At 43.3% G+C, this 12,412-nt stretch overlaps 1 protein-coding gene across 1 annotated transcript; it reads right to left on the bottom strand.

Annotated features, from left to right (window-relative positions):
• Positions 1-724: 724 nt before the first annotated feature.
• On the bottom strand, positions 725-12,369 carry RRAGC (Ras related GTP binding C). The gene is made up of 7 exons (XM_090058094.1): positions 12,062-12,369; positions 7,683-7,886; positions 6,818-7,017; positions 5,913-6,027; positions 3,700-3,842; positions 3,302-3,450; positions 725-2,323 (listed from the first exon to the last, which is right to left on the bottom strand). The coding sequence occupies exons 1-7, from the start codon at positions 12,335-12,337 to the stop codon at positions 2,172-2,174; spliced, it is 1,239 nt and encodes a 412-aa protein (XP_089914220.1). The 5' UTR covers positions 12,338-12,369; the 3' UTR covers positions 725-2,171.
• Between the last annotated feature and the right edge of the window lie 43 nt (positions 12,370-12,412).

Consider the following 12,412-nt stretch of genomic DNA (forward strand, 5'->3'; position numbering starts at 1 on the left):
GAAGGGAGGAAAAGACCCAGGGACTGCAGTTAAAGCATCACACTAGGGCTCCAGAAGCACAAGTTCAATCTCCTGGGATTTGTCCCAAAAGCTGCCTCTGAACCACACAGCTGCAAGTGCGTATCTGGTCTCTCTGGTCTGGGCAAAGGTGGCTAGCCATAAAACGCTTATATGACAATTCCTGTAGCCAGGGATGCCCGTCTTCTTACACCTGCCAACTTAAAGGGAAAGTAGACTCACACAAATGCCCCCCCACTCTTTGTCCCACCTTAGCCATGTACAGAGATCAGCAGGAAGAAGCGTGTGTTGCTTTCTCGTCTCCCCTGCAGGTTAGGTTACAAAGAATACACACATGCACAACCCCCCACTCCCCACCAACTGTTTTGTTAGCTCGCCACCTCTTTCAAACATGATCTTACAGATTAACCAGTCTCATAAAAAAGAGGCCATGGTATTGTCTAAATAGCACCAAAAGGCATACTAAGTTACATAATTAAAACCTTGTTAAGGGCTGCACTAGAGTGGAGCAGGCCCTATATTCATTGCAACATCTTTGGAAAGATAAATTGCACTGCACATGCACTATGAAATGTTCTCTAGAGAAAATGTATTTTTAATGCAGTTTAAAAGGGAGAGGGTTCTATAATGCAGGACATTCTCTCTCCTTCATACAGCAGGCCTCAGACACTCAAATCACCATCAACAGAAATCACTCAAGGCACACTTACGTATATAGATTTTTTATATATAAACATTTTACAGTGGCACTTGTGTACTCAACTGGTCCAGTGGCTTTTGAACATACAAGCATTGAGTAGCAAGAGGAAAGATCTGAATGGAACAGCAATTCGCTTACTGCTCTTTACAGGACTGATGCACAATATGAAGTCTTAAGTAATATTACCAATAAATTAGATTAAAACAATTCAGATATTGACTCATACTATGGAAAAATGTTCAAGAGATCAAAGATACTCAATTTTAACAACACGAGGGCAAACCGAATCATAAGCTGTTTGCCAAGAGGGATCAGTACTGAAAACTCTCAAAGAAGATTAAACAAACAGTTCACGGCATTTTGTGTTTTCTCTTGTGTATTCTTTATGTCTTTATTGAAAACTAATTTATCCCTGCTACAGTTACTGTGCCCCTTGCACCTCACTGACTCTGGAAGAGAATGATCCCTTAAAAAGTCAGCATAGATTCCCATCACTATCACAAGGTGAAGAATTTGGTCACTTTTTTTCCTTCAAAAGTACCTGGAAGTGTTTAAACTTCTGTCAATGTCCTGCTAAATTAATCTATTTAACACCTTCCTAAACATTAACAATTACATAACCCTATTGGTAAGAGACACTAATTCCTTTGAAAGTTGAAGACATTCTACTTTGATAAAAACCAATATAAATGTAGTTTGTTTTGTTATTCCCCCACCCCACCAAATAAGGAGACCTGGTGAGAAATGTTGCCCAACACCAAAACACAGAATTTTCTCAAAATGAAGCCTCAGCAAAATCCTTCAAATGAACCTAAAGCCATAAAAGCAGTAGAGCTCTATCCTGAATTCATTTAACAAATTTCACAATACCCTGCTGAGCAACTTGAGTGGAGGCAAAGGAATTTCATGGAATGATTTGGCTTTCGGTGAAGTTGTAAGGCCACAGGCCTTTATAAAGCAAAAGCATGAATTTTTTTGGTGTTTCCACAACAGGGTCAATATCACCACCTTTTCTGCAAGCCAAAACGTTAAACTCAAGCAAAAAATGGATATTTTACAGGATAATCAATTAAAAGTGGAAACTGAGTGCCTGGCTGTTCAATGTTTCATATGACAACTCAATCATCTGTAAGCTCTGACTGAAAGGGAGGGATCTCCCAGTCGTATCCAAACCGTTAAAGCAGGATTCTGAACAGGAAAAGCCACCACACTCAGAATAAAGCTCGTTTTGAGTTGACAATTCTAACTCCACTGGCCTCAAAAAGTGTTTTTACAGTAGTTTCAGTTGTCCAACACCAGTTACAGGCTGCTGTTCCAAAGTTCATGTTGCTCTTCTCTTGTGGAACACATAAACACCCCAGACTTAAAGACTGCATTCTTTATCCCATTCCACAAAGTTAAAAACTTTGGATTTAAGAGCTGGCAAGTCTGTCGAATCAGTTTTTAGTACCCCCTAGACTGCATTTCTAGGTGTGCCATTGTGAGTCACTGCTTTCATGTTTGCGGTGCTTGCTTGATGGTTGCAGGTTCTGTGGGAAGCAACACCCACCTCAAAGACCTCATGAATGGCTTTGCGGAAACAATGGAAATTGTAGTCAATCAGACCTACGGGGGAAGGAAAAGAAGAAGTTTCTCAGTCCAATGCCTTAAGCGCCCAAGGAAATTCAAGCAACATTCCATATAGTAAAAAGTGTAAAGAATATTTTCAAGAGCAATTCTGCTTTTAAGTGTTTTCTGAACAGACTTCACATAAAACAAGAATCGTAAGTAGATTACTATGTTGAATATTTAATGAAGACAGTGCCACATTCTACCTGTTATTTTGATATAGGTCATTTCACTGCTTTAATGCAAAACACACATATTCAGAATACATGGTACTGTGCTAGACATTGCTGATCAAGTCAAACATCTGCCTCAGCAAATTGTCACATGCAAAGCAGTCTTGTAAAGAAATAGGTCTGACACAGGTGAACAACTACAATGCTACCACCACCATTTAAGGGAAAAGCTTCAGGAACGGATTTTTTACCACAATTAAGGAGTTCTCATATGCCACTGAAGAGACAACTAGATAGGAAGGAAGATGAAACAGAACAGAAAAGGCAGGCAAAACATCCAGAAGTATCTGCAACTCCATCCCTAACGCAGCTTTTGAACTACAAGTAGATTTAAAAACAGTACCGATGTAAGCCACAAATTAGAGGCCCAAACTAAAACAAAGATAACTGCTATGTATGGAACGTGACTGCATCACTATTTCAGTCATAGTTAATGGAAAAAGCATGGAGATGTTCAGTGTTATTTCAACTCATGAGGCTGCAGCAGAAGCAAGAGGCAAGTGACAGACCAAAACAGGCCATCCAATTCCCGCTTCAGAGGGACGATAAAGATTACAGCAGCCTAATTTACTTGTAGTTAGCTGCACACTGAGAAGAGAATGAGGCGGAAACAAGTCTTAACACTCAAGTTACAAGTCATTTTAACTGGCAGGCTTCTCCAATTGATACATGAACGTTAGATTTTACAGGCAAAAGTAGTTCTTTATACTAACAGGGCTTGCCCAGTCAAGAATGTCCTTACCCTTGCGCTCAAAGCTTTCTTCTCTAAGAATGCAGACTAGGGCCAGAAATTTTGTCACTTCCTTTAAATACAAGACAGTTGTGTTATTGAGTTTGATAATTGCCATAGACTCTTTATCATATGCACTTCCACTGCCGTCTTCCTTTAACCTACAATGAGAGAGACACAACATACACATGCAGAAGAACACCACACATACTTCTTACCAAGACCTCATCCAGTTGCTAAACCAGCTGCCTATCCTTCCCCCTTTAGAAGGATCAAACAGGAGGATTGGTAGTCCCCAACAATCTTATGCCATTGGCTTAGGCAGTCAATATTTGCATGGAACTTGTAGCTCACCTACACCATTTTGTAGCTTTTACCCTAAACCAGTTCTAGGAAGGTTAGTCACTTACCCATATATACAAGAAACATCAATGACTACATCAATCATGTCACAGCACAACTCATAAGATTGCATATCCACAGGGGAGCTGTCTGTTGCAATGTAGATTTTGCTGACAACATCGAAGAGAAAAGCTTTTTCAATTCCTGAATTCTTCAAAAGAAAAAAAGAAAAGAATTAAATGTGTTAAGTCCTTAAACTATTCATACATTGAAGAGTCTAATTTATCTATAATTCACACATTTTCATATATTTAATAACAAGACAACTTAATCAGAAGGCCCAAGATTTGAACAGTTTCCACAGTCGCTAGAGTCATAATACATCTAAAAGGATTTGGTGTCAGTCTAGGAACTTGTTGGCTAATAACCATCAATGTCATATTCTGGCTGACAAAAACATTTGTTTTAAAAAAAATTCACTTGTCATTAAACAAAAAGCTACATGGAAGAAATAAAACCCAAAAGGCAATATTCTGAAATCCAGCCCCTCAGTTCACAATTCTATTTCTAATAAAGAAAAAAAATTGATATATTTCAGGGAGCTGCATTTGGCATTTATCTTCTTCAGAAAATTTTCTTCTGCAGCAAGTTTACTGGCTTTTGTATCCATGAAGCTAATTAATATAATCAATACACGGGTAGCAAAAGGTGAAAGGCAAATACTTTTGTGACAATACTTAGATAATGGAAACTACTTTTATTGGCCAATGCTTATTCGAAACGTTTTAGTTTAATTCTGTATGACAAACTACAACTAGCCAAAGAAATCTAAGGAATCTTGTGGCCTGTTATAAACTAGTCAGGGGGGATCAGCAGACATTGGGGGAGTCCCTGTTTCCCCGAGCACCGCCAGGAGTGACCAGGAATAACGGTCACAAGCTGGCAGAGGGTAGGTTTAGGTTAGATATCAGGAGGCGCGACTTCACGGTCAGGGCGGCTAGGATCTGGAACCAGCTTCCAAGAGAAGTGGTGCTGGCTCCTACCCCGGGGGTGTTTAAGAGGAGGTTAGATGCACATCTTGCTTGGGTCGTTTGACCCCAGTATTCTTTCCTGCCATGGCAGGGGGTTGGACTAGATGATCTGCTCAGCTCCCTTCTGACCCTAGAAACTATAATAGGTACTATGTAGTAAAAAGGGAAAGCAAATAAAGTCAATTTCTAAACTTGTGATGGCAGAGAGTATCATACCGTAGGTGCTGACAATGAACAAAATCACAGGTCCCAGACAGTCATTTTTTCAAAGAATCCCAATTAGGTGCTAGTGCTTACAGCCTATCATCATCAAGGATGATCTACCACTAGTAACTCAGATTCCTTTAAAAACAAAATTGTTCATGGGTGCACCAGCAAGCATCTGTGGTAGCCTAATCATCTGCACACCCAGATATACCCCAGATCATTTGCACACCATCACCTACAAAATTGGGAATGTACCTAGGACTGCTCTCTGAAGACATCTTGCTGGCTCCTTCTCCACTAAGTTCATACTCCGTTCTATTTTCTGAAGTGCTGCACTGCTCTGTTCTGCCTTACCTCTACACACCTACCCGTCTATCCATGTTCTAACAGGGCCATTTCCTCCTACTCATCTTTTTGTGCAATTTGCCACACCTATGGAGCTCCTCTCCATCATCCACTCCTTTTTGGAATGGTCATTTTACATACAGCCTTTTTATATTCACCAGATGAGCTTCTCCTCTCATCCAAACCACTTTTACCTTTACAATGTTAGTTCCCTGCCCCACACACTCCTCTAAACCTCAGCTTTTTTTTTTTGCTTTTTTAAAAACAGACAGCCAATATGTCTGGTTAATAGCATTCCTTGTGAGTCTTCACCCTCTACCCTCTTAGACAGCTGTTCTTCAACTATCTGTAATTTAGACCAAAGCCAGGCATACACTACAAATATTTACCAGCACAGCACTGGTCACAAGCAAAATCCCTAATTGGCATGACTCTGGTGACAATTTCAGGGGTCCTAGAACATGCCATGCCAGCTGTTGCTGGCAAAGTGCTCATAATATGACTGAAGCTATACCAGCATAGCTCATCAATATTGCTAAACCAGCAAAGTCTTTCAAACATTGACCTGTACTCAGTTCCTCATAAAAGAACCTCATTTGTTTTAGTTGCATAGCATCTTTGCTATCCCAGATGCATGCCACTGTAATTTCAAATATAATGCTAGAGTTAAGTTGAAGTAAGAGTTATAAGACACTTACTGATATAAAGATATTTAGTAGATTTTCCAGGGTTGGCAGTTGTGGAATGAGTTTCTGCACCACTTTACTGAAGGCTTCAAATATTGAATGGTCATAGATACTGGTCAAATAAAAGCTGGGGGAAACAAACATTTTCCAGTCTAGAAAAGTTAGGTGTAAATCAAGGCTGCAATAAGTTGTCAAAATTACGTTTTCTGTTATTCAAAGTCTACTGTTCTGACAGAGCTTACCAGTCACAAGACTATACTTCTGTGGCCACAGAAGCAATGCATTTTGCAGGGTTGCTGGACTAAGTGCAAGACACAAATAAAGAGAGAGCAAGAAATGCACTCAAACTTGTTTGGTCTTTTCATGTGCCCTAGTGTACAAGGTAATGCTGAGCTCGCTTATGGGCATCTATTACAAAGATTTAGAAATTTCTTTCTGACTTTCCACTTGCAGCATATCTACAGTGAGCTGCACCGGAACTGGTAGCAATAATTAAAAACTCTTCTAATATAGACACAACCATAAATAAAAGCTCTACTAAGCTCCTATTGACTCATAAGAACTCAAAAATGTGTGTAGCTCACAAATGTCAAATAAGCAATAGACAGCCCACAAAGCATCACTGACCAAGCACCAGTCAGAACTGGCATTGAAAGTCTAACCCACACCACACAAGAGCAAAGTGGAATAACTTCAATTACCAAGGAGTTGGAAACTATAAATGGCTAGGATTATACATTTTAAAAGCAAGCTAGCTATCTCTAATGCCTGGTTACACCCTGCCAAGAGCTTGTGGCATACTTTGTAAGAACCAAGTGAAGATGCTTATTACAGTCTGATAGGAAATGGAGGAAGAGCCACTAATTTTGCGTACAGATTAGCAAAGGTGAACTATACACAGAATTTGCATTGCTCACCTAAGGTGGAGTTTTTCAAGCCCAGCATCTGCAAGGTCATCATTAGCTCTTTGATGAATATCCCTTTGAGTTTCTATTTTATGGTCATCTGATAAGCCATCAACTTTATGAATAAAAACTTCAAAGTTCATTTCTGGATTAACTTTGTAGGCTTTAGAAACAGTAATGTGCAGTCTCGTTAAAGCTTCCATGTAGTCATCCTGCAAAACCGTTTTGGTAAGGGTCAATGTCAAGGCTATAGGACAACTGAATGATTTTTCACAATCATGCCACTCTTCTATATGAGTACAAGCTAACAATAATCCCATGACAAACAGTGCTTCTGATTTTAAACAGCTCTCACAGAAGAAACTAGTTGCAATTCAAAACTTTCAGCCTATTTTTTTTTTAATCTTGTTCTCTGTTACGTTCTGAAGAGGATGTGATTTTAGAGTTACATAGACAAAACAAAAGTTTTGTTTGTTTTTATATACAAACCCTCCCTTGTCAGCACATAATAGCCAAACAGTAAGAAAACAGGGGAAATAAACTTTGTTTAATGGAAATTATTCATTACTTATCCACAAATTCCTGGACCTCCTTCTGAAGTATCTGACACAGATCACCATCAGACAGAGGATGTTTGGTTACAGAGACCATCTGTCATGATAATTCCTATGCTGTCCAAGAGGCGATCTTTAATGGGCCAGTATAATTTAAGTAAACGCAAGTTAAAAAAAAAAAAAAAAAAGGACAAATATTTTATAAATCTATTTTACAATAAATGTAAACCTGCCATCAGTCCCTCCCCCTCCTTCCCCACCACTCACTACCCACACCTCCAACAGCAGGGTAAAACTTCATGTCTTTTGCTATTCATTTCTACCTGAGCGTCAATAACATATATCAGTGCTCCTGTGCCTCTGAAGATCATCTCGTAATCAAATGTTGGGTCAAAAAAGTCCATTTGTCCTGGAAAGTCCCATATCTGGAAATTCACGAAGGAGCTATTGGAAATATCATCTTTGTAAATCTTGTTGGTGCTCTCCAGAAACAAAGTCTCATTAGGAGACATTTTATGAAAAACCACCTAGTAAAAGAAAATAAAATTAATTAGCTGTTAAAGACCTTCCATTAATCACAAAGTCAACAATGTTAGAAGAGAACAAACACAGAGAAGATACCTAAAGATGACCAAAAGAAAGCCTTACATTTCAGAATGTGCCACATACCAATAAGATACCAGTCTCAGAATTAAAAAAAAAACCCAAGACTTTACACTTGACAGTTTCCTGCATCAGCTAAAGCAAACAGGTTTTTTAATTAAACAGATGTTTACAAGTGTTAATAATCACATTGCTTAGCAAGAAGGAACTAGATTTACTTCCCTTCCTACTCTCCCACATCAGTGTAATAAAGTAGCTTCAAGCCACCTTTGTAATGCCACAAGAACTGGGAAGCTATGACTAGAGGTGTGCTTGTGGCCCATTTCTGTAATTGATCTCATATTTTGGAGCAATAATTAATCCAGCAGAGTGTTCTGAGACTGTGGCAAGGGCAGGGAAATTATAAGGGGGAGGAGATAAAATGGGAATGCATGGAGAGAAAGGGAAAATAATGTCAAACCAGAGGTAGGGATAAAAGGCAGGGGGTGCCTACCACCTCCAGATTCTCTGCCTACATGAGCAAGCCAGGGACCTACACACCTTTCACTTCCTGCATGGGAAGCAGAAGCTGCAAAGCCTCCCCATTCTGGAGTATCCAAACCTCTCCCCATGATTCCCAAGTGAGTCAACAACTGAGGATGCCCTCTTCCCTCTCCATGGAAAGCTGAGCACAGGCACACTGCAGAGATTCAGCTAATGCACAGTACCGAGTCTGGGCATGCTTGACATCAGCACAAGCTGTGAAAGCACATTTCCAAGTCCTTTAAAATCCACATGCATGCCCACATTGCCTTGAACCCCAGTGCTCCTATGGGCAATTCAAATTAGTGTTAGAACAAACGTGGTACCATCTGAGTCGGGGATTGTCAACATTCCCTCTGCCAACCCCCCTCTCCCTCGCTCTCAAATCAGTTTAAGATGAACAACCTACCATCAGTTTATACAACTCCCACCCTAAGGGTATCAAACTATCCTTGTAACAAAGACCCACTGATGCCCAAACACTTGTGGTTTACCCTGGTAATAAATGGTATGTGCAGCAATCCCAGGGGAAACAAAATTCAGTGTCGTTTGACAGTCATAAGCTCAACCCCAAGAATTGCCAGCTCATTTTCTCATGATCTGGGTGAAGTGGGCATGCTATAACCACCATCCCGACCAAGAACAAGGCACTGCAAAGGTGGAACCCTTTGCTAGCAGAAATTGCAAAGCAAAAATGTAGGTGCTCTGCTATGATCTGCTTCTGTCCAAGGGCGATTTAATTTGGGGAACATACCATCCAACTACAGTAAGATGTTTGCAGAACCTTAGAAAAAACAGTTGGAAGGGATAACAAATCTAGTCCCCTCCCCAAACTGTTTTTAAAATGAAAACAAGCCCCATGTGCAGATGCCTGTTGGAAGACGGCTAAAAAAATGGAGACAGGTGGGGGTCAGGATACTATCGCAGGTCACCAAGCCAGTCCCCTTCTACACAGGCAACCACGTTCACATGACTCTTCACAAAATCTGTCAGGCTCTGATTCCATATTAAGGGCCAGGAAGAGAATGGGTGGGTGGTAATAGGTGGTAATAGGAGGGGGGGCGGGGGGCAGACAACTACAAATCCCACATTCTTTGTTCTCATGTGTGTACCAAGGACTGGAGAGACCCTGCTTCTCACACTTTCCCAACAGCCTCAAACCTACACAATAGGATTTAAGAAGGCCCCCTGAGAGTGGCATCTGAGAGCCAAAGAATACAAAAGTAAAGTGCAGATCACCAGGGCCTGGAGTGCAGGCAAGATGGACAGAGTCTTGGCCAAAGTGGGACAGGGAGCCTGACCAGGTAAGCATCACAAGAAGGCAGATGGCAGAGTCTAATACAAAGGCTGGGCTGTACAACAGAGACAGTGACACCCTTTGGTAGCAGCTACTTATGATTATATGTACAAAGCAGCAGAGGGCACCAGGCAGCAAGAAACAGGTTCAATGTGCTTAATGGTTTTTTAGGATGCTAATGGGTTAACACAGAAGAAAGAGAAGGATTTTAAAATATTATGGGGGGATGGTGGAGACACCAATCTTCTCTCATTTGCTCACCCTTACAGAATGGTGGTTACCATAAGGCTGTCATGCCTTTAGGCCACAGTCACTCCATTTAAGTGGACTGAAAAAAGACTATGTTCTTATACAAACTCAGTGCTCAGTAAGTTCACAGCATGCTAAGAGCAGTGGTATCAGCAGCCCCCAGAGTGAAAAGGGAGCTGCTCAAGGGTTCTAATAGTTTCAGGGCTTCAAACCCTTGAAAAGGAAAGGAGCAGGTCAGTTGTGTGCAAGAGGACAAGGGAGGTGTTAGCATGCCAGCAAGTACAGTGGCTACACAGCTAACCAGAGTACAGCTTCTTAAGCTGTTGATGCAGGTATTGACAGTTTGTTACAATAAATGCAACAAACCGTAATTGGGGACAGTTATGCACTAAAGAGAATCATGCCCTTATCCAATATGCCTACAACTGGAGCACTCTCTCCTACCAGCCTCATTGAAACCTACCTATCCCAGGCCCTTCACCAGAGGACCATGGCCTTCACACCATCATAAAGCACTCAGGAGCCTCAGGTCCCCAGGCTCTCCTCCCAGCCCTTAATATGGGATCAAAGCCCGACAGCTAACCACAGCAGCGTGTTTGCCAGAAACCTACACAATCACTACTACAGCACAGACAAGCACAGGCTCATAGAAGAAATGTTTTTTAAAAGCCTGCAAAAATCTATCACTAGCCTTTCTGAACACAAACTTCTGGTGTGCAGTGTTATGGCATGTGCCCACACAACTAACTCCACCCCGCTGGCAACTGGATTCCAAACGCACTGACCGATTCATAGGTACAGGATCGGAGGGGACCTGAGCAGATCATCTAGTCCAACCCCCTGCCCTGGGCAGGAACGAATACTGGGCTCATATGACCCCAGTTAGGTAGTTACCAAGCCTCCTTTTAAAGACCCCTAAGGTAGGAGCCTGGGGTTTGGTACAGCTCGATTCAAAGGTGGAGGGAACCGTGAAAACAGAAGAGATGATCTGGCCCTGCCTGATCCGCCTAGCAGGGATCAAAGGAAAGATAAAGTGGGTCCCTTAAAAAAAAAAAAAAAATTTGCATCTCTCTGTGCTGTGTTGCGCTGGCAGACTGGGACATCGCTTCAATAAGGCAATGTCACAGAAGCACAGGCATGCATCTCAACTCTTCCCACATTACAGAAATTTTGCTGAACCTGATGTTCTGGGAGGGGACGAGATGCCACTGAAAATCCTTTCCTCGTTGGACGAGCGTCAGTCACTGCCAACGAAAGCCAAGTAAGGAGGTTCCTTCCAAGTGGGTCCACCGGGCTTCCTGCTTCAGGGGAAGAGTCAACATCTTACTAGTGGGGCTTAAAAAATAAAGCTTTCAGATTACAGAATAGCTGCCAAGCAAACACGCGCCTTGCATCTGGTATCTGTTTGGCCGCTGGCGAACACGGACGCTCGAGAGAGTCACTGGTACAGCACAGCACAGCGATTTCCACAAGGCAGAACGCCACAGAAGCAAGACAAGAAATAGAAAGAACTGTATTTGCGCTAAACAGCCAAACCCTGGGGAAACCCCCCCGGCTACAAGGCATCATACCAGCTGCGACAAACCTATGTGCTGGAGTCACTTTGTTCTACTTTCTGTTCCTCCTTGCTCTAGGTGTTCAGGAAATCCCAGCAGCTCCAATGCTGATTTTAAGAACCGTTAATAAGCCATTAAGAACAAGGGACGGGTGAAAAAGGGAACACGAACTGCGGGGTTAACTGATGACTTGCAAGACTGACTAATACGAGGAGTCTCCCAAGAACGTGGGAGAGTCGACAGCACGGGGGGGGGGCGAGGGGGCATTCGCGGACTGGAAGCCAACGCCAACCCGACGCGGAGACCAGGGCAGGCGGCTGGACCCGACGCTCTCCCCTCCAGCCCTACACGCGTGTGAATGGGTGAAGGAAAGCATGGCTCACGCGAGACCACCCACAAGCGGGCGACTGGGGTAGAGGAAACGTTAAAAACGGCTCCTCGTTGAGAGAAGGACGAAGCGGGAGGCCGCGCTCACCTTCTGAATGGACGACTTGCCGCTACGCCGCAGGCCCATGAGGAGGATGCGCGGCTTGGAGTCGGGGCCGCCCGCGCCGCCCCCCACGCCTCCCGCCCCGCCCGGGCCCCCCGCGCCGCCGCCGCCGGGCCCCGCGCCGCCCTCCAGCTCCGCCTCCTCCTCCTCGCCGTAGCCGAAGTCCTTGGGGAAGGAGTCGGCGGCGCCGAAGCTGCCGCCCCCCAGCGCCGGCTCCTCAGCCGCGCCCGCCGGCCCCGCGCCGCCGAACTGCAGCGCCATGGCCGCTCGGCTCGGCTCCCCTCAGCGCCGCGCCGCGCAACGCAGCCTGCCCCCCGCCCGCGCCCCGCCCGCGCC

This window comes from Crocodylus siamensis, chromosome 7 (genome assembly GCF_052110815.1).
Source record: "Crocodylus siamensis isolate JL-2025a chromosome 7, ASM5211081v1, whole genome shotgun sequence".
Lineage (NCBI taxonomy): Eukaryota > Metazoa > Chordata > Crocodylia > Crocodylidae > Crocodylus > Crocodylus siamensis.